A 24,817-nucleotide genomic window follows, 5' to 3' on the forward strand; every position below is an offset into this window, starting at 1 on the left:
CCTTTTATTTATATAGATACGCACGATTTAGGGCAAGAAAAACAAAGCAGGACACTTTTGGAGACATCATCATCATCATCATCATCATCATCATCATCATCATCATCATCATCATCATCATCATCATCATCATCGACATCATCATCATCATCACTTTCTACATTTTTTCTAAACAACATAGGGCCTACCGTTTTAATGAAATAAAACATCACGATTTTCATCACAAAACAAATATAATGCATAAGAAATCGTTTGTTTTAGAGCGTGATGATGAAATAAAACATCACGATTTTCATCCCGAAACAAAGTAATAGGCCTACATAAGAAATCAATTTTTCGTGAGTGATGAAATAAAACATCAAAATTGTCATCACGAAACAAAGTAATACATGAGAAATCGTTTGTTTTAAAGCGTGATGAAATAAAACATCACGATTTTCATCACAAAACAAAGTAATAGGCCTACAAAAGAAATACATTTTTCGAGAGTGATTAAATAAAACATCACGATTTTCATCACGGAACAAAGTAATACATAAGACATCGTTTGTTTGATTGCAATCAACCGCGACAGTTCGTCTCACACACATAACAATGCACTGCGATCAAATAGGTTGATGACAACATTTGATTGAATGGACTGCACTGCGCCATGATTACGTGCACCGGTTCAAATCCTTTGTTTGGAGCCAATCAATTATTATTTCACGTACAGCCTCTATGCAAATTAGAGTTTACACACGCTGCAGCTGGGGTAATCGACCGAAGCTGGTTGCCGTTAGTGATCGAATGCATGAGCTTATTTGCTTTACTGAATCGATTTACTGGATTAATTTCCTGTTAACTGGGTTTAATGCCACAAAGGTCGAATCGCCTTTGCCATGGACCATGACTGCATCATGACCCCAAGGAACCGACGCACCGATGGAGGAAGCACCTGACGACTGACCAGACAAGACAACCCCGATGGAATGATCTGCTAGGCAGCGCCCAATCAAGGTGAGCAGCCCGCCGGACACTCCCCCTGCCATGAGTTTCGAGCAAAGGCCATCATGCCAGACCTTGTCAAATGCTCATTTGACGTCCAGTGCAATCAGGCGCACCTCGCTGCCTCCTTCCATCCAGTGAGCCGGACCACCCCCGGGTCAACACTGTACAATGCTGTAAGGGTACTAGCCGCGGTGCGGTCACATGTGGCCCAAATCCAAACTGTCCATCCGACATCAGTTGGTTTCCAAGGAGGTATTTCTGAAGCCGGTTCTGCACAACAGCCTCCACGACCTCGCTAATGATGCAAAGCAGAGAGACGGGCGTTACATAGATGGATTCCGAATCTCTCCTGTGAATAGGAATGACAGACGCAGTCCCCCACCGGCCCGGGAAAACTCACCCGGAGAAGCAAATCCCAAACAGCAGGCCGAGCGGTTCCGCACGCCCTCAGGCCTCCCCGGCAAAACTCTCACTGGGACCCCATCAGGACCAGCAGCTCCATCTAGTTGCAGATTTCTGAGAAGCTTCCTAACATCTTTGACCTTGAAGGCCATGTCTTCCATTGTGCACGCCAGGGGCAGTGCAGCCAAGCCGCATAAAGGCGCAGGATTGGTCATTGCACAAATAGCCTACAGTTGCAAGAAAGTGTGCAATTTGTACAAATAGCACATTGCATAAATAGCCACAGGTGTTGCAATTTGTGCCATTTATGTCAGTCAATTGCACGAATAGCGTACAGTTGCAAGAAAGTACAAAGTGTGCAATTTGTACAAATAGCATAAATAGCCACGTACGTAAGCAATTTTTACAAATTGTAGAAAAAAGAAAATTTAAGTAACAATGATACGTACGAGGATGTTATAACAAAAAAATATTCCCAAAACCGCCCTAACCAGCCCCGTCCTGATCTGATGTCCCATTTTCAGTCATTTTAACGGCACTTCAAAACTGGAAGTGGGGAGTGGTTTGAAGGCCATCTCTTCAAATATTTTGGCAGACTTTTGTCGGATTGGCTGCGTTTGTAACTAATTTTAAATGGACATATCCCGGGGGACATATCCATCTAATCCTCAGGGCAAACTGGTAGTCAGTGCAACCTGTTTCACCGGGACATGCATAAACGGGAATTCAGTACATGTTGTTTGCCGGAGCAGAATGCAATTCACGCGTACCGAAAAATGATTTTCACATTACGCTGAAAATGTTCTCGTTTTTCACGTGCCGGTACTCCTGCATAAAGTTTAAGTTTGAAGACAATCCATATCCCAAAACAGGGGCGTAGCCAGCTTTCTTGGTGGGGGGGGGGTCAAAATAAAAATTTCGGGGGCACAGACGAAAAAATTGCAGTTGCATTACATACATAGAATCATACATATACCGGTTTTGTTTTAAGAGAGACTGTACATGTCTTGGGGCTTCTAAGAAAGGTTTTACTGGAACGATATGTGCAAATATTTTGTATTTTTCACTATTTTCGCCCACGATCTGAATGGAAAGGGCTTCATTGTGACATTGTGCGCGCGTAGCGTGCAAAATTTTGGTATTTTTACAATATTTTGGCCCATGATCCAGGTGAATTGTGGTGGAAAAGGGCTCCTTGCCCTTTTCAAGTTCTTTTCCTTTTCCCTCCAGATTTTCTCTTTCATTCTTTGTCAGAGGGCACTTTTTTGGGGGGCACTGTGCCCCCCCCTGCTGGCTACGCTACTGCAAAACCAATAGGGCTACCCCCACTTGTAGTTCTTATGATCTATTACAAGTGGTCTTGCCTAGGACTACACTGCAGAAATCGTGTTTGGAAATTCAATACTTTTCTTGCACCACGTTTCTACCTAAACACAAAATGTCAAATTTCAAGACATCATGTGTTAAATTCCTCCTAAAAACATGTTTTAAAACGTGGTGCAAGATATAGTGTTTAGAAAAGGGTTTATCAGTGTAGCAATAGCATGTATCTTATAAAGCATTGTTATCTAATGTTTATAGGCTAGCTATTTCTTTCGGTAGGCCTATTGGTTTTTATTGTTTAACACTTGTTCAGATTGTTTATATTCTTGTCTTCTTAAGCGTATTTATTGTGGGACATGAGAGCACATCAGACCTATCGAATTGCATTCTGAATACGAAGAATGCCCTTCTGATATCAAATAATTTTGATTTTTTGAAATTCGCAATGTAATACACATTTTATGGCAAATCATTAAAAATTAATATTTTTGATATTTAACGATACTCGAAGTAAACTTTATAAATCTGATGATATGTACTTAAAGTGTATGTAGGTTGGATGAAAAGCCGACGATCAATTGAAAATCTTGACCTTTCGTATTGAAGATATGGATTTTTTTCCCCAAAACACCAAAAAAATTAGGTCTTTTGGGAAAAAAATCCATATCTTCAATTATGAAACGTTAAAATTTTCAATTGATCGTCGGCATTTCCAAAACAAAACAAAACAAAACAAAACAAACAAAACAAAACAAAACAAAACAAAACAAAACAAAACAAAACAAAACAAAACAAAACAAAACAAAACAAAACAACCAAAACAAAACAAAACAAAACAAAACAAAACAAAACAAAACAAAACAAAACAAAACAAAACATCAGGGCCCCCCTTACAAGTGTTTGTGAACGGTCCCTAAAGAAGATTTTTTTGGTACTGCCAGGGGACAAGACACTTTTGAGAATTTAACACCCGGTGGTACACAGTCTAAAGCAAAGTTGATGATTTTTACCAGGGATTTTTCAGCCCAACAATCAAGGCCTTTGAAAACACTGCTGAGCAGTGAGCACCGACTGATATTGATACACAAGTTGAGTTCCACAAAACGACTGAAATTTGTTTGGAGACTAGAGTTACTATAGCCTCATCTCTTGAGGCGAATGAACACTTGCTTTCATTTTTAGCTTGTCTTTATATAGGGCCTCTGTATGTCGCCTTAGTTTGGGGAATAATGTTGTTTTCGCCGCCATTTCCGCAATTACCCCACACGTGAATGAAGACAGCTGCTAATTGAAGGCTGGTTTCCAAGAGACAAATTGAGTGAAAATAATAAGACGTGTGCACTACCTGTAACCAAAGTATACATAAACCGAGTCGTTAATCTGAAAACGTCTTTACGGTCCCTAAAAGAGAGCAATCATGGCGGGGAGTTCGACCGATGTGACCGCGGTTGCCGATTTACTTTCGAAAACAAAAGTTGAGCAATTCAATGAAGTATCTTTTGCTGGCCAAGGCTTGAAACTCAACAATGCAGAAGATGGTGAGTGAATTATTTCTCTTATTTACAAAGGTTATAACATAATTGATTGAGTCACTGTGAAATAAAATTGTAGAATTGTTATGTTGTTTTGTAATGCTCATAAGCTTACCTCCCCTCCATCATTTGTCCATACACATGTAGTTCACCACGTAAACTTGTATGGCTCAAAATTCGGACCGCTCGCCATTAAGTTTACTGCTTAGTGTGTTTTGAAATTTGTTGACGTTTTGACGATCCCCGATTCCCGGTCGATTATTTTAGCTGTGTCACGTCACATGCATGACGCTGGTAGGTACCATGCCAACCAAACTTCAGAAAAAAAAACCTCGATCGCCGATAACGATGTGATATGGGACTTACATAGGATTACACAGAGATATTTCTTGCCAAAATTTGACCATTTCTAGGCAAGTTGGCCCTACTTTGTCTGCGTTATGTGAAAAAGGACAGTATTAAGTAAGTATAAGTGCAACGCTTTTGATGTTTCGGGAGACTGGAAGGGATCATAATAAAAAAATGATGGAGCCTATTCTTGACTGTGTAATATTCCTTCACCACATTGCCGTACGGTAACAGTCTTATACGATGGACAGATAGTATCAGTTTGTGAATGAGGACATCGTATAAGTTCCTTGTACTACATACACATGTACCCTGAGTAAAGATAGTCACTTGTGCTGAGCATCAAATTGGTCACTTATCGCTCACTGTTCAAAATGTGACATCTACACCAATTACAGTCCCGAAACTGTCTACTTTTTAGCCGACCTCAATTCCGAAACATTTAGTGATAGTTAAAATGCGATCCCCAACCCTTTGGTTACCTTTGGGACGAATTTTTGAAATCTCCATGAGTCTCCGTGTCTGAAATTCCCGGTACAAACATCGAAAATGTCGCAAATCTCAGTTCTCGGTGATGATACTATATCCGCATCGCTGTTTTCATACATGAATATGCATATCTCTGACCCCTGTAAGGTCAAAAACGTGGCGTTGATTTCAACCAATCCGATCCACCGTTTAATAAGCAGCTTGATACTGACGTCATACCTGAGGTGACCAGGAGGCAGGAGCTACCATTTTGGTAAACTGAACTCGACTCGTGCGTTCTTTTGGTTCACATAAATCGAACAAAATTTTCAATAACGGGTAATAGTATGATTTCAATTTTATTAATGAAGTTACTTGTAGTTTTGAGGAATGACAAAGTTGTTTTTGGAAACTTAGATGTTTGTTTCAACTGATGATGTAGGATCGCAAGGTGAGTGAATTCGTGAAGAGATTTGCTTGTTTGAGTGATAGTAGGATACGGGATGTAGGCTAGTCCTCTGTGTTTGACCGGCTCAATTCGACGTCTCAATTCGTACCTGCTTACCAGACAGCAATACTGCGTATTGCTGTATGGAACCAGATATAATACACATGTACATTGTCATTGACTTTTGTGTATAAACCATGAATGATGATCATGATAACTGCAAACCTACATTTGCCTAACATTATAACATGCCTAAACTATAAAGTAACGTAATAATAGACCAGAGGCAAACTAGGTATTAGATTTCCTTTTACCATGTTTATATTTGTCGCCATGTTTTGAATTCTTCCTATGATAAATAGATGTCTTCAGTGTGACATCACCGCAACATGAGTCATGATGAGTTCAGGGTGCACATACCCGACTTTTTAACATGGTACCATGTTCATGGCCCTATCATGAGAAGTATTCTATGATGGGTGAAACCCTGGAAGAAACCGCGGAGGATAAGTACCTCGGTGTCTTTATACAAAATAACCTGAAAATGGGACAAGCAGTCGCAACACGCTGCAAATAAAGCAACAAAGATGCTAAACTTTGTTCAGAGAAACTTTCATCATTGTTCCAAAACTGTTAAAGAAAACCTGTACCAAACCATTGTCCAACCACACTTGGAGTATGCTTCCGCTGCTTGGAACCCTGGTACGAAGAAAAATAAACAAATTCTTCAGAAAGTCCAACGAAGAGCAGCTCGCTTTGTGTGCAGCGACTTTAGGCGAAAATCAAGTGTCACAAAAATGCTCACCGACCTTAAATGGGACCTCATCGAAACCACTCCGACTAACTACCCTTCATAAAATCATCAACCAGGACATCGACCTCGACGCCGACTTATACACCAAGAAGAAAGCATCCAGATCCAGAGGCGAAGCCACGACAAGCAATTGAAGTGCAACACCACACCTCCACACCCTACATCCAGTCTTTTTTTCCCGAAGCCATTTCCCTTTTGAGCGCCCTTCCTCAATCTTCAGTTGACATGCCCACCTACGCCCCCTTCAAGACTTCCATCCAAGACCACCAACTTCACAGCCCCGTTAGACCACGGACCACTCTCGTCAACTTCCAGTATAGTCCCTGGTGGACTCTTCGGGAGTGATATCTACAAGGTACAACTAGGGCCATGATGTTTCGGGCTAGCACTTACCCATTTCTTGATGGGGGGGTTGCAAAATCCCTATTTATTTGTACAACTTACAAGGCCTTTCAGTTCCAGTTCATTTTCACAGCTCGCAGCAATGCCTTTTTTAAAATACCGTATTCGTAAAACTTAATTGAAAGTTGATTTCCCTGATCAATAAAAACTTTCGGAATTGTTTCACAGTCACAGACTATTTTATGACATTATTATTTTCTGATTAGAGTGATTTCCCCATTGGGTGCAACATTTATTAAAAGCGCCTCATGTCAGAGGCGAGATGAAACCAGGGGTCGCGCTAATCTGCGTTTCTGCGCGTACAGCGCATATTTTTAAGTTTGAGCGCATATATTCATTTTTGCATACCAGTTCAGGGGTTTTCATGCACGCAGAAAAATGAAAACATGTGAAAGAAAAAGAAAAGCTTTGATCTCCAATATTTACGGTCCGTCCAGAAATTATGTAACATAAAATGCAATGTAACATATATATGTTGAAGTCAAGTCGCCGTATCATTGTAACATAATTTAAAAATAGAAATAAAACACACACCGCCGGCGAAATTACACAGATTGCGATATTGTCTAGAATCACTGCTGATGAGTTATTGCGGTACTGAATGATGACACGTACGTGAGTTGGTAATTTCTAATTCTAGGGATTGGAAAGAAATGCTTCACGGGTGGTGTGTAGAGATATATGCCATCAGTGAAATACGATGCAATGATATCGGCCGTAGAAGAAAAAAATGACAAAAATTTGCCCTTGAATTATGTTTTGTAGTCAAAATACTCCAGGAATTCAGTAAATAGCATGATATTTGGCCTAAACTTGAACTCATTTGCAATGAAATGTCATTTTTTATTGAGTGAAGCATGGCTTCCATGTGCTTGCAATGCTGTTGAATTCTGCACTTTGCCGAAGTTGAACTGCATTTTATAGAATTCGGCGAACTTTTATGGCATAAAGCAACCCTTTTATTAAAGTACACTGCTTGGGAACTTAAAAGCGAGATTGTTGGTTAATAGCGAGAATCGTGGCATGAAAAGCTCGAGATCGCGTTTTTTGCCTGACCTTTATACTATGGTGCCGGTAACACATCATTATAGCCAAAATCACAAAATCTGATACTGATATATTAAAACGGTACATTCAATACTTGACAGATTAGAGAACCCCTTATTTTAGGATTTGAGCGCATATTTTTAACACTTTCAGGGGGTTCAGGGGTTCTGAGAACCCCTGGTTTTAAAACCTAGTGCTACCCCTGGATGAAACAACCAAATCCCGGCAAAATAGTAGATTTCAATTTGACATTGGGGGGAGTGGGTAATTTCCTGAAGCATAGTGAATGAAGTACCTATTGGCGATAGAATAAGTTACTGGTGCAAATGCAAAAATTTTGCTATATTGGAGCTAGATGAAATATGGTGCAAAAGTGGAATAAATTTGAGCGAAGCACGCGAAGTTGCACTTTGGGGGATAAGATGGCCAAATATGAGGTTAATTTGGTCAGAAACCCACATACAGGCATCAACATGGGGGGGGGGTGATTGAATGGACCATCCCCCTGGCAAAATATTGGGGGATTTATCCCCCTATCCCCCGGGATCTACGCTTAGATGCGGCAAAAACAACCAATGCAATGAAGCGATCTATTAATATGAGTCATGCCGACCGACCGTATATATATGCAATATAGCTGAAACTCATCTTTTTGTGAAAAACTCACTGGTTTTATCATTGCAAAAACAAAATGTAGAGAGCTCTACTTAAAATTAGAATCAGTGCATTGTGTTAAAAAATAAATTGTCATTGTTGAACACTGAACAGTGTTAGTAGATAATAGATGCCAATGGATCACCTGCTCATTGTAGTCAGTCATAAAGCTAATTTGTGATGATGCATACCATGTTGGTGACAGATGTGGTTCCAGTTCAGTGAGCATAGTGAGTTCATGATCACCTGGGACTACTTGACACAGGCCACCTGTACATGAAATCTTTTTTTCCACAATCAAATCATGTCTTTGTTGTAATTTTTTCTTGTTGAAGTTTCTTTTTTAATGGCTACATGCAAAGATTGAGTGCTCACTTTTGTTTTGTTATTTTTTTATTTGTTGTTTGGAATATCAATTTACTGTATGGTAACACATGATGAAATGTTTGCGAGTGACATGGATACATTTTCATGCTCGTAAATATTTATTTTTCCTATAAGCCTCTAACACACATAACACTTCCAAAATGCTGCTTTTTCATGGAGGGGAAGGAAGAAATCCAGAACTATACATGTTCCAAAAAAATATTTTCAAATGGTGAAAATGTTGTGCAGTGAACTTATTGTGCTTTACAGAAATGTAACATGCATGCATGTTTAATTGATGGCCTAAATCAACATTTCTTTCCTCAACAACACATGAGGGCAGTAAAATTTTGTTTTTGTTTGATGCTGTATTTAATGAATAAAAGTACTTGATCAAAAAATCTTGACATACATACATACATTATGATACATATATCGGTAATATTATAACAACAGGCACATTTATGAGTAATTTTAGTACCCGATAATTAATTTTTTGTATTTTCACATGACACATCTCATAATTTTCAGCTGCTGAAATTATCAAAGCTATTGATGAGAGTAAAGACATGCAATCCCTGAGACTTGATGGCAACACAGTGGGAGTTGATGCTGCAAAAGCAATAGCAAAAGCACTAGAGAAAAAGGCAGAATTTGAGGTGGGTGTAGAATTTTTATTTTCTCGTTAATATATACAATTTTGTAGAACATTCGTTTCTTCCGGATTTCAAAATTGTTTTTATAATAGTCAAATAGGAACTTTGATGCTGATTTACTTGTAATAAATCCATGCATAAAATTAGATCACCTTGTGAACTTGCTTCATCAAAATGACTTTTGTCCACATACCCGATATTGATATTGGCCAATATCAGATCCAATATTGGGGGAGAATTTTTTTTTACAAAAATTGGGGAAAAAAACAGTAATTGTTATAGACCCAAAACTACTTGTTATTCAAGGTTGGAAAGTGGAGAACTATTGCCAAATGTACAAAAATGTTATTTTGAAAGTATTTTTGTCAAAGCTGTTAGCTGGGTGAAGTTCTATTGAACAGCTAGCAATGCATCACCAGGGTTGTCAAAACCCAAACAAATCAAATCAAGAATTCAATTTGCCTTGTCAAACTGGTAACTAGAAGCAACAGTTATTAAAACATACAACTTGTTCCAGCTTTGAAAAAATATTTTCAAAATAACTTTTTTTTGTATCAATATTTCTCACCTTTCCAACCTTGAATAATAAGTAGTAGGCCCTAGTGTCTTATAAGATTTTTCTTACCAATTTGATATTTTACAGACGACGCACATATATATCAATTGATCCGTTAAGCGATCCTATAATTGGTTCAGCCCCATTTTATTTACAATAAAATGAAGATGGAATTCTATTCATCACAATCATATATAAATTATAATTATATAATATTACAATTTTAATTAGAATCTTGATTATCTTTGTAAAATTGTATTTCTTGTTTCGCCAACAGAGAGCAAGGTGGAGTGACATGTTCACAGGAAGGTTACGATCTGAAATCCCTCCAGCATTGGTATGTATCTGTTGTCATGTATCATTTATTATTTAGTAAATTGTGTTGTTTGTTCATTTTGATAGAATAGTGTGTTACTCAAAAGATGATGCCGCCTATTGCACATCTAGCATTCAAAGACCACCTGCAGGCTCTTACTGATACTGTTTCTTGATTTCCTACTCATTCATAATGTTAATGTGCTTGTATATTCACAGGTTTCACATCCCCAACTATTTTTGAAGTGGTTTATGTAGCATGAATTTGGAAGTACTAATCTTCAAGAAGTGTATACATTCAAAATGAAAACAAAATGTGAAAACTTTTTATATAGCGTGTAAGTCTGTATACATGTACATGTAGAAAAGTTATAAAAACAGATACAAAACATTTGTTTGAAATTTTATAATTTTCACAAATATTAATCAAGTTTGCAGCATTAATTATTATTATTTTATTGTCTTTCTTGTTTTTTAGAAACACTTAGGAGCTGCAATCATGACATCAGGTGCACATTTAGTGGAGTTAGATCTTAGTGACAATGCATTTGGTCCAGATGGTGTCAAAGCAGTCAGGGAACTTCTAGAAAGCTCAGCGTGTTACTCGATACAAGAACTCAGGTTTAACAATAATGGTTTAGGAATTGGTGGAAAGGTATGTTCATTCATAAGGTGTTATAAAACCCATTGTCTCTTTTTTACAAGATACAATGTAGGATCTGTGATGATTGAGTAGATTTTCAGTCTGTACATATTGTAATAGATGTTTAATACCATGACGTAATGTTCCTTCATGTAGTGAAGTATATTTTGTACAGAGTTCCCACAGAGTTGGGAGAAGTCATGGTATTTAAAAACTTTTAAAAGAACTTTTAAACTTGTATCCAAAGTCATGGAATTGTGATAATGGCCTGTGATTTCCAGATATAATGTCAAAAGTCATGGAAAAGTTGCGAAAGTCTTATTCAAAGAGAGAAGAATTTAGTATTTATACTTGAAAGTAGGAAGTAAGGTCTGGTTCACGAAAGGTGGTTGGAGGTGGGTTATGTGTCTGTGGATCTGCAATTTTGTGAGAATAGTGAAATGTTGTGGAATTTTAAATTGAAAGTCTCAGTCTGTGAGAACCATGTTGTCACTACTCCCAAGGTTCGAAATTCAAAATAAAACTTACATGCACAACTCTGATTTTTTCCCCTAAAAATTGCCAACCTATGTGTAATATTGTGTATTAAATTTTTGCCTTGTGTTTTGCTCTACACTGTATATTGTGCACACTGATTTTTTATTTATTTTTTTTCCATCCTCTGTCCTTAGCTCATGGCAGAAGCCCTCATTGTGTGTCATAAGAAGAGCTCAGCAGAAGGCAAACCATTAGCACTTAAAGTATTTATAGCAGGTAGAAATAGACTGGAAAACCCTGGTGCAACAGCACTGGCAGAAGCATTCAAGGTAAGCCATTCATAATTGAAATATTGATAATCAATTCTCAAAGCAAACATGTTGGTCTACAGCGTGCACAGTAACTGAAGGCAAAGGAGGTAATCAGGTTAGGCTAATCATAACACCAAATCAATCTGCAATTCTGCATACCAGAATTTCAATACAGGATAGGACAAGTATACGCGAATCCAACATGACACATTCCTACACCTCATTGGCAGCCATAGCTAGGGCCTCCCATCCATTTTACATGATGCCAGTATCACAGGCATGCAGTGTTAAACGTTCCTGTAATACGGCGCAAGTGCTATGTGCTCCGATGCGCTCGCGATAGTGTGCGTCTTGGATCACAATCCAAACAAATAGTTTGGCGCGGATGACCCCCAGCTATGGCCAACTTAATCCTGACCATCACTTGGCTCGTCGGATTCGTCTATAGGACTACGCTAAATTTTGTAATCTCCTTACAAGTCTGCTAATATTTGCCTCATTTCAAAAGTCTCTCTCGCACATCAATGATGATTTGGTTGATTGTATTATTTGTTCACAGTGTAGAGAGTATTTTTTCAGAAAGTACCCATTCTCCAGAATGGGTACTTTTTATATACCACTGAACATTTGTCAAGAATGTTTGCATGTCAGTGTTCATATAATCAGCAAATATTGGCCAAAGAGAGATGTGGATATTTTGTGTTGATCAAAATCATAATTTAACCCATTTAGCAGTTATAAGTCTTAATAATGATCGTGATTTGTGTGTGTTTTTTTTCTTCTTCAGACAATAGGTACATTAGAAGAAGTAGCAATGCCTCAGAATGGCATCAATCATGAAGGCATCACAGCATTGGCACAAGCATTTCAACACAGTCCTAATCTCAGGGTAAGTGAACTTGGTCCTAATATAAGACTTGCATAAGAATATAAAAATGGCCTCTGAACAGTTATGGTTCATGCTGGTGATCAGGACTATGTGTCCGAGCATGGTGTGTATGGGGAATTCAAAAGCATGAAGTTTTAATTGTGCAAAAGGGAAACAAGTGGAATATTTATTTATAGCATTTGGCAACAGCCAGGCACAACCCAATGGTGAACAAACGCTAGATTGAAGAGTAGCCTTACATCAAAAGGACAATAAAACAAAGCAAATGCAAAAGATGAAAGGCCCAAAACACCACAAAACAACAAACAGAACTTGCAGAAAGATGGACTACCTAATCCAAGAATGAGTCAAGAGCAGTTTGGAATTTAGGAGGGTATTGATTGAAGTTGACAACCTCCTCAGGCAGCGCATTCCATAGTTTGGGACTAGAAGTAAGGATTCTCTGACGAAAAGGGCAGATATAATTGTATACACACAGATCATGCTTGATGTATGGCAAAAAATCTAAAAAAATTATGAATTGTTTTCTTTTATTTCATGCTGCAGATAGTCAATCTGAATGACAACACATTTACAGCTAAGGGTGCAATATCAATGGCAAAGGTAAGGTGTATGGAATGTATTTAAATATTCATGATTGCAGTGATTGCCAGTGTGGTAATTCCCTGAAAGCTAGAAAAACAATTTGTGTGCTGAAAACAGAAAGCACAGATCTTGTGTGGTTTTATTTCACCAGAAAAACAAGTCAAAAAACAACAACCTATAAAATAATCGAACAAATAAAGCAGGGACTGTCATTTGGAATTTGTAGGAGAGCATCTTCTGGAGCCTTCAAGGAGAGCTGTTTAGAACATTTACAATGCAAGGATGTAAGGAGAAAATGGTAAACTAAGAGCTAAAAATTACTCTCCTATAAGATTTAAGGAGAGCAGTAGTGAGTGATTGCTCTCGTCCTCATCAAAAGGCAGTCCCTGAATAAAGTAGATGAATCTGGAAGTATTCTTTTACAGTAGGTGTTTTTTTTTGTGACCCTGTAACGTGTCTGGAAATGGTATGGAATTGATGGAAAATATTTAATTTTAAGCCAAAGATAGCTCAATTTCAAACCAATCATACTTAAAGGTGGTTGATCCAATGAGAACACCTAATATTTTCTACTTCAGATTGAGTACCACCACCTAAACACTCTTTTTCCAAATTTTTTGAGATAAATTGCACCAGCAGTTTGGATTCTAGAAGCACAAATTCTTCATACCGCCTAAACGAAACATTATTGCAGGCCAAATTTTCACTGAGAAAACTTTAACCTGATACCAAAATCTGCATAATGATGAGGTAAAGTGGGAGGGGGGGGGGGGCAGAGGCTGTCTATTGGTTCACACACCTTTAATGATCTAGGTAGAGGTTTGCATGAGTCTCAAGTGAGACTTATTCCTACAAAATGAGAGGATAGTTGCAAATTTTTATTTTTGAGTTATGGCCATGTTCATTATTTCTGGATCAAAGCTTTAAAATTATATAACTTGCCAGGGTTGCTCCCTCACTTGGTGTTCAAAAGTCAATATTTCAAAGAATGCTTTTGTCTTCTATTGTTTGTTTTTTTGCATGTTCAATGAACCTGCTTCTTTTGCAAATACATGTTTCAAGTGACACATGACCTTAAACTATTATAATTTGTTGTTGTTTTGTTCATTAATTTTGTCTTTATTTTCTTGACAGGGCTTGAAAAATCTAAGAAAATTAGAAGTGATCAATTTTGGAGACTGTTTGGTAAGGACAGAGGGGGCTGAAGCACTGGCAGACACATTGAAAGATGGCATTCCACAACTTCAGGTAATTACTTAACAATAATATCTGCTCTAAACTAAGTGTAAATTATCTGTAATAATCCCAGCAATTAGATGGTTCATAAGATTAAAGAAGAATCAGGGTTAAATCAAGCAACCCTGAGAAGAATATTCACTTTGTACTTAAATAGGACATGAAAAAGGATTTAAGAGATGCAGGCTAAATCAACTGGCAAATAATGTAAAGAAATGAAAAGAAACTTTCAATGATTTTTTTCTTCTTGTCTTGAACTGAATTTCAAGCACATGGTGTCATTTCCAAAGCTACTTTCATGCTGCTAAATAATTTTGAAATTTTAATTCTATGGAAATACCAAACAGAATACAAGATTGCAGAAACCAGGCTTTAAAATCATATTTATTATTAGCATGTCAGCCGTAAATCTAGGCTGTAGCATGTACATATATGTTCCCGCAAGTTGCTGTACCACTACAATTATCCGACAGCAGAATTATTTACATTGGGTCATAATTCGAGAGAAGCGATTGTACTTATAAATGCTGATATTATAAATTTATTTTTGCAGGAATTAAATTTGAGCTTTGGTGAGATAGGCAGGGAAGCAGCGGTACAGATAGCAGAAGCAATGGAAACAAAGGCATTCTTGAAATCTTTAGAATTAAATGGTAAGAGCTCTTACTGTGCTCACACCTTTGTGATCAACATCGTTGTCACTAATAAAATAGCACTAAGCACATACAATTTTTGGACTGAACTGCTGTGTTTGTAAGACAATCAATTTTTTATTTTTCAAAGTATCTACATGAATATGTGACACAATCTTTTCATCAGTTACTAACCCTTCAAAAATACTACAGTTTGATGCATATCCATGAAATTGAACTTGTGGTTGTCAAGTTACAGCCAATTTATCATTTGCTGAAAACATTAAGGGATCTAAAATGAGCGTTTATTGCGTTTCGACAGTATTTTTTGTGGGACATGAGAGCACCTCAGACCTATCGAATTGCATTCTGAATACGAAGCATGTCTTTCTGATATCAAATAATTTTCATTTTTTGAAAATCACAATATAATACAAATTTTACGACAAATTATAAAAATTTGATATTTTGATATATAACAGTCCTCGAAGTAAATTATATAGATCTAATGACATATTCTTAAAGTGTATGTAGCAGGGAGGAAAAGCCGACGGTCAATTGAAAATTTTGACCTTTCATATTGAAGATATGGATTTTTTTCCCAAAAAGACCTAATTTTTTTGGTGTTTTGGGGAAAAATCCATATCTTCAATACGAAAAGGTCAAAATTTTAATTGATCGTCGGGTTTTTCATCCCACCTACATACACTTTAAGTATAAATCATCAGATTTATAAAGTTTACTTCTAGTACTGTTAAATATCAAAAATATCAATTTTAATGATTTGCCATAAAATGTGTATTAAATTGCTAATTTCAAAAATCTAAATTATTTGATATCAGAATGACATTCTTCGTATTCAGAATGCAATTCGATATGTATGATGTGCTCTAATGTCCCACAATAAATACTGTCCAAACGTTCATACCCCAGCCCTTAAGGAACAGAAGAATTTGAGTACTGTTTTTTTGCAATCACAACTGAAAGAAAACACCTGGTCTTCTAATGGTCTATATAAATGACCTTTTCAATTGCTAACATATACTGAAATAATCTCAGCATTTGCTATGTTATTTTGATGTTATTGTAGGTAATTGTTTTGGTGATGAAGGATGTGAACTGATAAAAGGTGTGATGGAAGCTAATGATCGCCTTGATGCATTGGGCACACTCAGGTCAGTATTCAGTTGAATTGAATTTAGCTCATTGATTTAACTCTATCCCAGCGTAACACAAAACATTTTTGCAAAAGGTTATAACATCTATAAAAAAAAGGTTATAACATGTCGCATATAACGCACACTCTGTCAATGTTTTGGTTGATCGGCAGGATGCAGCAATCATGCGCATTCCCCTGTTGATGCTAATAATAATTTACTGTCACCAGGACGTGGCATGATCATACATGCGAAACCATGGTGCAAATTATGCAAGGTCACACTTACAGTGGTTCGTATAAAATTGTACGTAAGCTCGTCAACGCTTGATGTTTTTGGAAAATATGTTTATTAATGAAAAATACAACTTTTGGGGTTTCAGAATTCAGTTTTTTTTGGGTTTCAGAATTCAGTTTTGTGATCTCAAAGGTTGGCAGGTCTGTGGAATGCTCAAGGGTGTCCATTTGGCACCGATTATATTCTTATTCAATACACTTCAGATGTCAATATCAAAGTAAAATATGTTGTTACTATTAGTCATACAGGTCTTTACACTTGCAAGCAAGTTCCAAACTCCAAATTTTATATCGGATTGAGGTTGAATGTTTTACAATCTGTTTTCTCCATAGTGACGACGAAGGAGATGAAGATGAGGATGATTCAGATGAATATGAAGATGTGGATGATGATGATGAAGAGGAGGAGACAGGAGAGGACCAAGGAGAAGTAGTAGATGACCCAGCATTGCAAGTCAGAGGTACACAGCTCACACCAAGGTCACCAAGGGAAGGAGAAATCAAGGAAAATGTGGTAAGCCTAATTACTAGTTCTTGTAGCTAATAGTGCCTTCATATAGTGAGTTGAAAGTAATGCCATGTTGAATTTTGCATTGGCAGATTCAAGTTGGTGTGAGTTTATGTGGTTGTCGCCAGCTTCCGGACAAATCACCTTAATACGTGTGTGTATATGCCCCAGATTCAAATCTGACACTGCGAAATCCAACATGGCGTTACTCTCAACTTGAAATAGTGATGATGAGTTGTTCAATTAAGCGAGTTGTTCACCCAGCAAGTTGAGAGAATTGATCGGGGCAATACACTGTTTGCAATACAAGACAGTGTGCAAATTAAGAAAAAAAATGAGGTCATCCAGCGGATGACCAGGTCATAAAATCTAGTCATCCACCAAAATTTTGGTCATCCGTATATATCTGTATATAAAATTTAGAATTTTAATTTTTTTTTGTATTAGAACTTTACATATTAAAAACACATTTTCTTTCAAATCAACCATGAATGATCCTAGCAATTAGCTCTAGGTCAAGTAACACTCCAAAATCTAAAATATTAAAAATAATTTTTTTACAAAGTATGGGCATCCCGACGGATAACCTGCAGCGAATTTCTGGTCATCCGCCAGCAAATCTGGGCTTCAGGATGACCTGAGGACCACTTAATTTGCACACTGATACAAGACACATTTTACATCCTTCCATCACCTGATTATACCTGATGTCTCAACATTGCTGACTGACTAATGGGCTATTGCAGTTGAAATCCATATACCCCCTATGGAAGATGCAACCTTAACTTACCACACAGTGTGAATTTCAAATGGGGTTACCTGAAATCTACACGGTCCTACACCCCATGTGTGGCAGATTAAGGGTATGTCTTCATAGATGTATGGAATTCAACTGGAATAGCCCAATTCTCTCAAGTCATGTTGAACATTTGCTTTGAATGATCTCAATATAGTGTGCAGGATCCAGTCTTTCAAAGAGGTAGGTGTGAGATATGTGGCTATATCTATCTGTACAATTAGTCCATTACTGTAACGTTACTTAATTTCAAAGGTCTTTCAATTTTTTGAAATACCCATAGCCATTATCCATGAATTCAAAACTTGCTAAAAAACTTTTGAATTTGTATTCTGTGCACCATGAGTGTCTTGTTAAGTCCCTGTACTTTTATCATAAGTTTTCCTCCTTGGGGAAATTTGTCAAGTTATATCTCTTGGAAAATGAAGTAGTTTTTCATTACTCTTGAGCGGTACTTGACACATTTGGAAGGATCTTGTAGATCATGTGCATTATCCACTGGAGGTAGGTAAGGGTCATTATTATGTATATCAGACTTGTAGGGTCTACAAAACAAGCAAGTCTTGATGACCAGATGTAGGTGCAGAGTACTAAATAAACCTGTCAGTGAGAATTTGAATTACTATTATCTGTTCCAAGGCCATGTGTTTTGAACTCGCCACCCGTAGCGTTACATCACAAATATATGAATTTTTACACCAATTGAGTTTCAAATTAGAATATCTCCACAATTATCAACCCTAAACTAGCAAAAGTATACATTTTTGGAAAGCTGAAGGCATAAAGAATGTAACAATACATATTTCGACTCATTATACAGGGTGACCTTGAAGTTATACAGGGTGGAATAAAAAAATTGCGGATACAAAAAGGGTTACTTAATGCATTGCTTATTACTAACTTGCAGTAATAAACTGAAAGTAAATAACATCTATTTAGTTAGAGGATAGGGGAGCCTACAGACTTTGGAAGATAAAAAAATCACAGCTGTTTGGTAATCTCGAATACAGGGTGTCCCAAAGTATGTTAGAATTTTTACAATTCATCATATTTTGAACTGAATCATTTTACCCCTAACCCATACAGGAAAAGTAAGTCCATATTTAGATTCCTCATCAAATTTCCTATCAGAAAATGTATACTTTGACTATGATAGGATAAGTAATAAAAATTTTACAGTAACTTTTAGATTTTGAAGACATCCGCATTGCTTACTACAGTGTTTAATATGAAAACGGGTGGTTTTGTACGTGAAAGTTTGAATTTTATAGACTAAACCAATCATCAAGAGTTCAAAATGATTAAAAATAATTAGCACAATTGTTTAGCTGCAAATTAAGACCAAAACCAAGTTTATAGCCCCTGTAGCAGTGAATTTATTCAAGTTACACGCATGAAACGTCGCGTTCCCATAGAGTTTGTGTGTATACCGCCTCCGCCTCCCCCCTCCACCACCCTGACTACTCGCAATTCAATCGACCACAGCTTCGTTAGTTGAGAAGCTATATTGTTCATATTTACAGGTTATTTAGTGGTATTATTTAGCTTTTAAATGAGACCAAAACCATGTCATAATCTTTTTGTTTAGCCGAGGTATGATGAATTGAACAGATCACAATTTGAAAATACGTAACACCACCACCCTTTTTGGGTGGCGAGTTCAAAACGTGTGGCCCCAACTCCAGTGACACCTCATACATAGGTAGGATATGTTCACATTAGGGACATGTGTTGATTTTAATTAGCCTAGCATTATATCAGTGTGATATTGATTTTTCAAAGTAAAATACTGGTTCAATACACCCAAAGGTCCAAGGAAATTAATGAGCTGTCACTGGAGCTAGAACAGATAAGTTCTGCAGTCTCTTGCTGGTTGCATCCGTGGGGAGCTCTACTTGTTTACTGCTGCATGCTGTGACTGTTCTACTTGCATCCCGATTCAGATCGGCATTGGTTTCAAAGTGATGGCTATAATATGCAGTCATATGGTGGAGCTACATATGGACTGATGTCCCTGCCGAATGAGTTCAGGAAGGTGTTAAATATCTTTGGCTCAGCATTGACATTATTTTGGCATACAGATGTGGGTGAACACATCACTGTGCAGTCAAATGTTTAAATGCGACACATTGTGCATTGCAGTTTGGAACATTGCACCTACTATTTGATGACTAGTCTACGAGGAATAACCTTCCAAGCGTATAAATTAACTATAGCCGGTTTTGTGTTCTGTTGATGTCTGTGTGAGTCACAACCCTGGAAGTACTAACCAGCGCCCTCTCTGTTTTCGTTATTTTTCAGGGTTCTGACAAAACACAGGACATCACAGAGTGTTTGAGCAACATGAAAATATGAGAATAGTCACTAACTTATGGCATGCACAAAAAAGGTTGTTTTCTATTGGTACTTACGGACCCTTTCTTGAAAACTACCCTGGACAGCATTCACCACGATAGCATCCGCATCCTTTGACTGTGATGGTATTATAGTTACAAAGTGTTCATGTGACTTGATCGGTAGTAGCTAGGATTTGTGGTGATAGCATTTGTCGTGAATTATTCATCATATTTGTACTGATGGTAGTAGACTGCATCTGGTAGGCAACTTTGTGTTGTAATTCATGAAGAATAGAGATGACAGATACATCCCATATTGATGGTTGTGATGAGATCTCATGCAGTTGCCAAACTTGAGGAATAGTGGCTGTTGATCTGCAGCTTAGTAAGGAATAGAACTAAATGATAATGAAATCTGAGCAACCAAACGACTATGGCCGAGTGAGAAAGTGTGAACATGAGGTATTTTAGTCTCAATCTGAACACAGTTGTTCAGTTGGTTTGATAGGATAACTCAATTACATATAGTGATGGAATACTTGAAATAGATGTAAGGACCTCGTTTTCCCCTTTATAAAAATAATGACATGTTTACAATTTAGGAACCATTATGTGTAATGCAATAAGTGTCCATTCTGTAGCATCCTCATTTGAACTTTGGAGTATGGAGAGGTTAGATTTTCTTCACTTGAAGTAATCAGTGTTGTGATTATTTGGTGAAATTTACTTACAGTAGAATATTTCAAACTGTAATACAAAAGTGTCACTGTGTGTTACTATTGCAGTAGCCATTGCATCCCAACCAAATTAATAATGTGGCCCCCAATTGGCACCAATTAAAAAAATAATAAGATAACTAGATCTTGAAAATGCTAGTTGAGATTTGTAGGAATGGCAAGTCACATTATATAGTCTATATATCTACCTTGAGTCACTGGTACTAGTTTTGAAGTTCAGTGTGTGCTGCGTTGGCTAAGCATGGTTACCTTGCGTGTACATATGTGGAGCGTTGATCGCATGTACACGCATCAAGTAACGGTAAGCTAACGCAGAACACAATGAACTAGTGCCGGTGACACGAGGTAGATAAATAAACTATGGTAAGTTTGCAAAATTATTTTTATGAGTACTTTTAATGTTTTGTGGTGTTTTTAATGGACAAGCAATAATGTTTTTGAAACTGTATAATGTATATTAAATTTTAAGAAGTGTATATTTAGAAACAAATTTTAATGGTAAAAACCTTGAAAATGTTTTGTCAGTGGTTATTGTTTAGCAACTATCACTCAAAGGTGCCTGTTTTTTATGCTATTTTCCTCTAACCATTCTGTGTCTTTATATATCCATCCAATGTGGCATTGTTCTCTTGTAATGTTTCAAAAGTAAACCTCACTTAATAAGCAATATTGAGAATAATTAAAGCCATATGTGATGCAATCAAGCAAAATGAGTCGGGATGTCGGGAATATTGATTTTGAGATATAGCCCACAATAGTATTCAACCTCCTTTGTATTTTATTGTTCTGAGCAACACTAAAATGCCCATATCTCTGGAACTGAATATCAAATTATGGTGGGGTTTCAGCAAAATAAAGATCTGAGAATTGCTCATATTGGGGAAATTAAAAACTGAACATCACATCAGACTCATTTTGCTTGATCGCATCACATATTGTAACATATGCTGAGGAGGACACCCTCAATATATATCAAAATTCTGTTTTTTACACGATTGTAATGTACTTTATTAAACTAACATACCCTGCAAAAATCAAGACTTCAGGTGCTATAGTTTTGTCAAAATCCGATATTTTGAATAAAGCGCAGGAATTATTACGATGGAAATATTTGTCGAAAGTGTACGCGATGTTCATTACAAAGTACAGACATAACTTGCGGGACAGTCATACACGCATAAGTTTTAAAATCATCAGGAAGACTATCAGAAAATTACTTTTTGGTGCAATTGTACTTCATCTTATACTTATACAAATGTTCTGGCTGTAGAACATTAAATGTTCACAAAGTTTTTTAATTTAATATTTTACTGGAACTTCCTTGATTTTATTTCAACTTGGTGCATTGTACTTTCAGGACTTGAATAAATTCATCAGGTCTGTGGTTTATCCATAACATCAAGAAATTTCATTGTTTCAAGTTCAGTCAAAACTTACGTTTCTGGACCATCAGTTGATTTCATCAGCAACACTGCTGATGAAATCAACCGATGGTTTGTGAAGCATTCAATTTTGACTGATCTTGATAGGGATACGATGAAATATCTTGATGTTATGATACCATCAGACTTCATCAGGCAATTGACATGCTGGACTGATCACCTTATGGTAATGGTATCAGATGCAAATTTGGTTTTCTGAAGAGGTTTGAGTCGAACTATTTAACTAAGATGGGCTTATGACTTTATATTGTGTCCTTGCATAAGGTCACATATATTGTTAAATATACAAATTAAATTAAGGTCATGATTACTAGACCAATATGTAACAAACCACTCCTGGAACAGGGTTGTAGCTAGCCAAATTTTAGTGCCGGCTAAAATTAAGAGAAAATTTAATCAGAATGCCAATTACTTGACAGTAATGGCATTTGACAGCTGTTTTGAGGACAATTTGTCATTTTAATGCTGGTCGGCAGGACCTATAATTCCCTTGAGTGCTGGTCAGTCAGGCTGAGTACTGGAGCAATGGATATTTACTGCACCAGTTTTAACATGTTATATCAGGAAAATGTGTCTTTCAGCATAATCAAGTGTTTATTATACCACTTGTGTTTGATGTAAAAAGTTGTGCCTGTTTTTGTAACATAGACTGTTCCAGTTGTGATCCATACACCCCTATGGAAGATATGATATTAATCTTCCACATTGGGGTATAGATTTCAAATGGAGTCACCCATTCAGGTAACCCCATTTGAAATTCACACTCTGTGTGGAACATGAAGGTCATGTCTTTCATAGGGGGAGTATAGATTTGAACTGGAATAGTCCAATAAGTTAACCTCCAAAGTGTGTGACAAACTAAGTCTTGTGTTGCGTATTTACAATCATATATGTATCATGGAAATTTGCAGAAATGATTCATGAATTTTTTTTAAAAAGTTAGTTTTACAAAATATTGTTGCAGTGAAAAGAATTTTAGAAAGTGACAAAATGTGCAGATATATAGAAAGTTTATGATGTTTTTATTTTTAATAGAATTGAAATGAAATATCCACATTGCCCAATGAAGTGGGAAACAACCTGAAATACCTGGAATATACAGGGTGTGAGAGTTGCTCTTTTCAGCTGATTTCCTCTTTTTTGTTGCCAAAATTTGAACATTTTCTTTCATTTTCAGCCTATATTTGGCATTTTTTAAAGTAATTTTCCTCTTTTTTGGTCTGTGGCCTCATGATATAATAGCATGACATGTAATTATTTGAATTCTATTGAAAAGGTTGTGAGACTTAACATTTCACTTTTAAAATAATCACCCTTTGCCACAATAGAACCAGTCTATTTTCTGCTTGGACCAAAATAGCCTTGGCAGTATATCCTGCTAAATATGTGTAATTTCCGTCCTGGTATTTACCATTCAACCCTACTAGAGGCTGATGCCCTCTACTGAATGACCCTGAACAGACACAAAACCTTTCAGATAAGGAGGCACACAAAATCATCTATAATCACCTTGAGTTTGGAAGTGACATAAGTACTTTAACGAGGTTGCGCCGCTAGCGTGCCAATAAACCGCCCTTGTATGTAGCATGTTTATGCATAGGTGTGATATTGGCACAAGCAAAAGCACACCTGCATCACTACCAAACTCAGAGTGGAAACAAGGTACAGTGGGCAGATGTAGGGGTGTCTACGTTTACACGTTTCACGTTTAACCGACCGTAAAATGCACTATCCGTTTAGGAAAATCACTAACTGTTTAAACGTAAAAAAAAAAGTTTTCGGCGACTTTAGAGAACCACTGGACCCACCGTATTGTCTGTAATAAACGCCCGGAAGCGTTGCATTTTTCCAAAAGGGGGCGTTTTTATTGGAAAGGAATTGAAAAAAGTGAAAAAAACTTTAAAATCTGGTTAAATTTCCTGATGGTGCTCCTGTTTACACGATTAACCGACCGGATTGTGGTCCGTTTAAACGGTTAGACAAATAACCGTTAATTTACACCCCTAGGCAGATGTCACCCGGAAAAATAACTCCAAAACATCAATCTGGCGAAGGGCATTGCATTTGAATGGTTTATTATGTATAGTTGATGTAACCATTTGTAATATAAGATGTGACCAACCGTATTGCTGCATATTTTGTGAAATAAAACATTCCATTATTTTGTACATGTTGTGTTGCAAGCTCTTTGTTTATTAATTAGGGAATTGTATAACTAGAAATTCAAATGAGGCAGGCAGGTGGTTTTGTTAATCTGTAAGCAGACTAAGAAGCTCAAGTTTTTTGTGATTTTCACATATCTAATTTCTGGGACAATACCATGTGGAGGGAAAGTAAGCATACAAATAAAATCATACATACAGGGTTCCAATGGTCCTTGAGAGTCCTTGAAAAGTCCTTGAATTTGAAAACACCTTTTCAAGGCCTTGAAAGTCGTGGAAATTTGGAATT

At 37.0% G+C, this 24,817-nt stretch overlaps 1 protein-coding gene across 1 annotated transcript in view; it reads left to right on the forward strand.

The window, feature by feature from the left end:
* The first annotated feature begins 3,927 nt into the window (after positions 1–3,927).
* Positions 3,928–24,817, forward strand: part of LOC140161132 (ran GTPase-activating protein 1-like) — a 28,207-nt gene continuing 7,317 nt past the window's right edge. The window contains exons 1-11 of the mRNA XM_072184560.1: positions 3,928–4,253; positions 9,326–9,453; positions 10,284–10,343; positions 10,800–10,976; positions 11,636–11,770; positions 12,540–12,641; positions 13,188–13,244; positions 14,361–14,474; positions 15,016–15,115; positions 16,185–16,269; positions 16,881–17,061. Coding sequence (XP_072040661.1) covers positions 4,133–4,253; positions 9,326–9,453; positions 10,284–10,343; positions 10,800–10,976; positions 11,636–11,770; positions 12,540–12,641; positions 13,188–13,244; positions 14,361–14,474; positions 15,016–15,115; positions 16,185–16,269; positions 16,881–17,061 — 1,260 coding nt within the window. The 5' untranslated portion in view covers positions 3,928–4,132. The remainder of the gene's footprint in view (positions 4,254–9,325; positions 9,454–10,283; positions 10,344–10,799; positions 10,977–11,635; positions 11,771–12,539; positions 12,642–13,187; positions 13,245–14,360; positions 14,475–15,015; positions 15,116–16,184; positions 16,270–16,880; positions 17,062–24,817) is intronic.

This window comes from Amphiura filiformis, chromosome 9 (genome assembly GCF_039555335.1).
Source record: "Amphiura filiformis chromosome 9, Afil_fr2py, whole genome shotgun sequence".
Lineage (NCBI taxonomy): Eukaryota > Metazoa > Echinodermata > Ophiuroidea > Amphilepidida > Amphiuridae > Amphiura > Amphiura filiformis.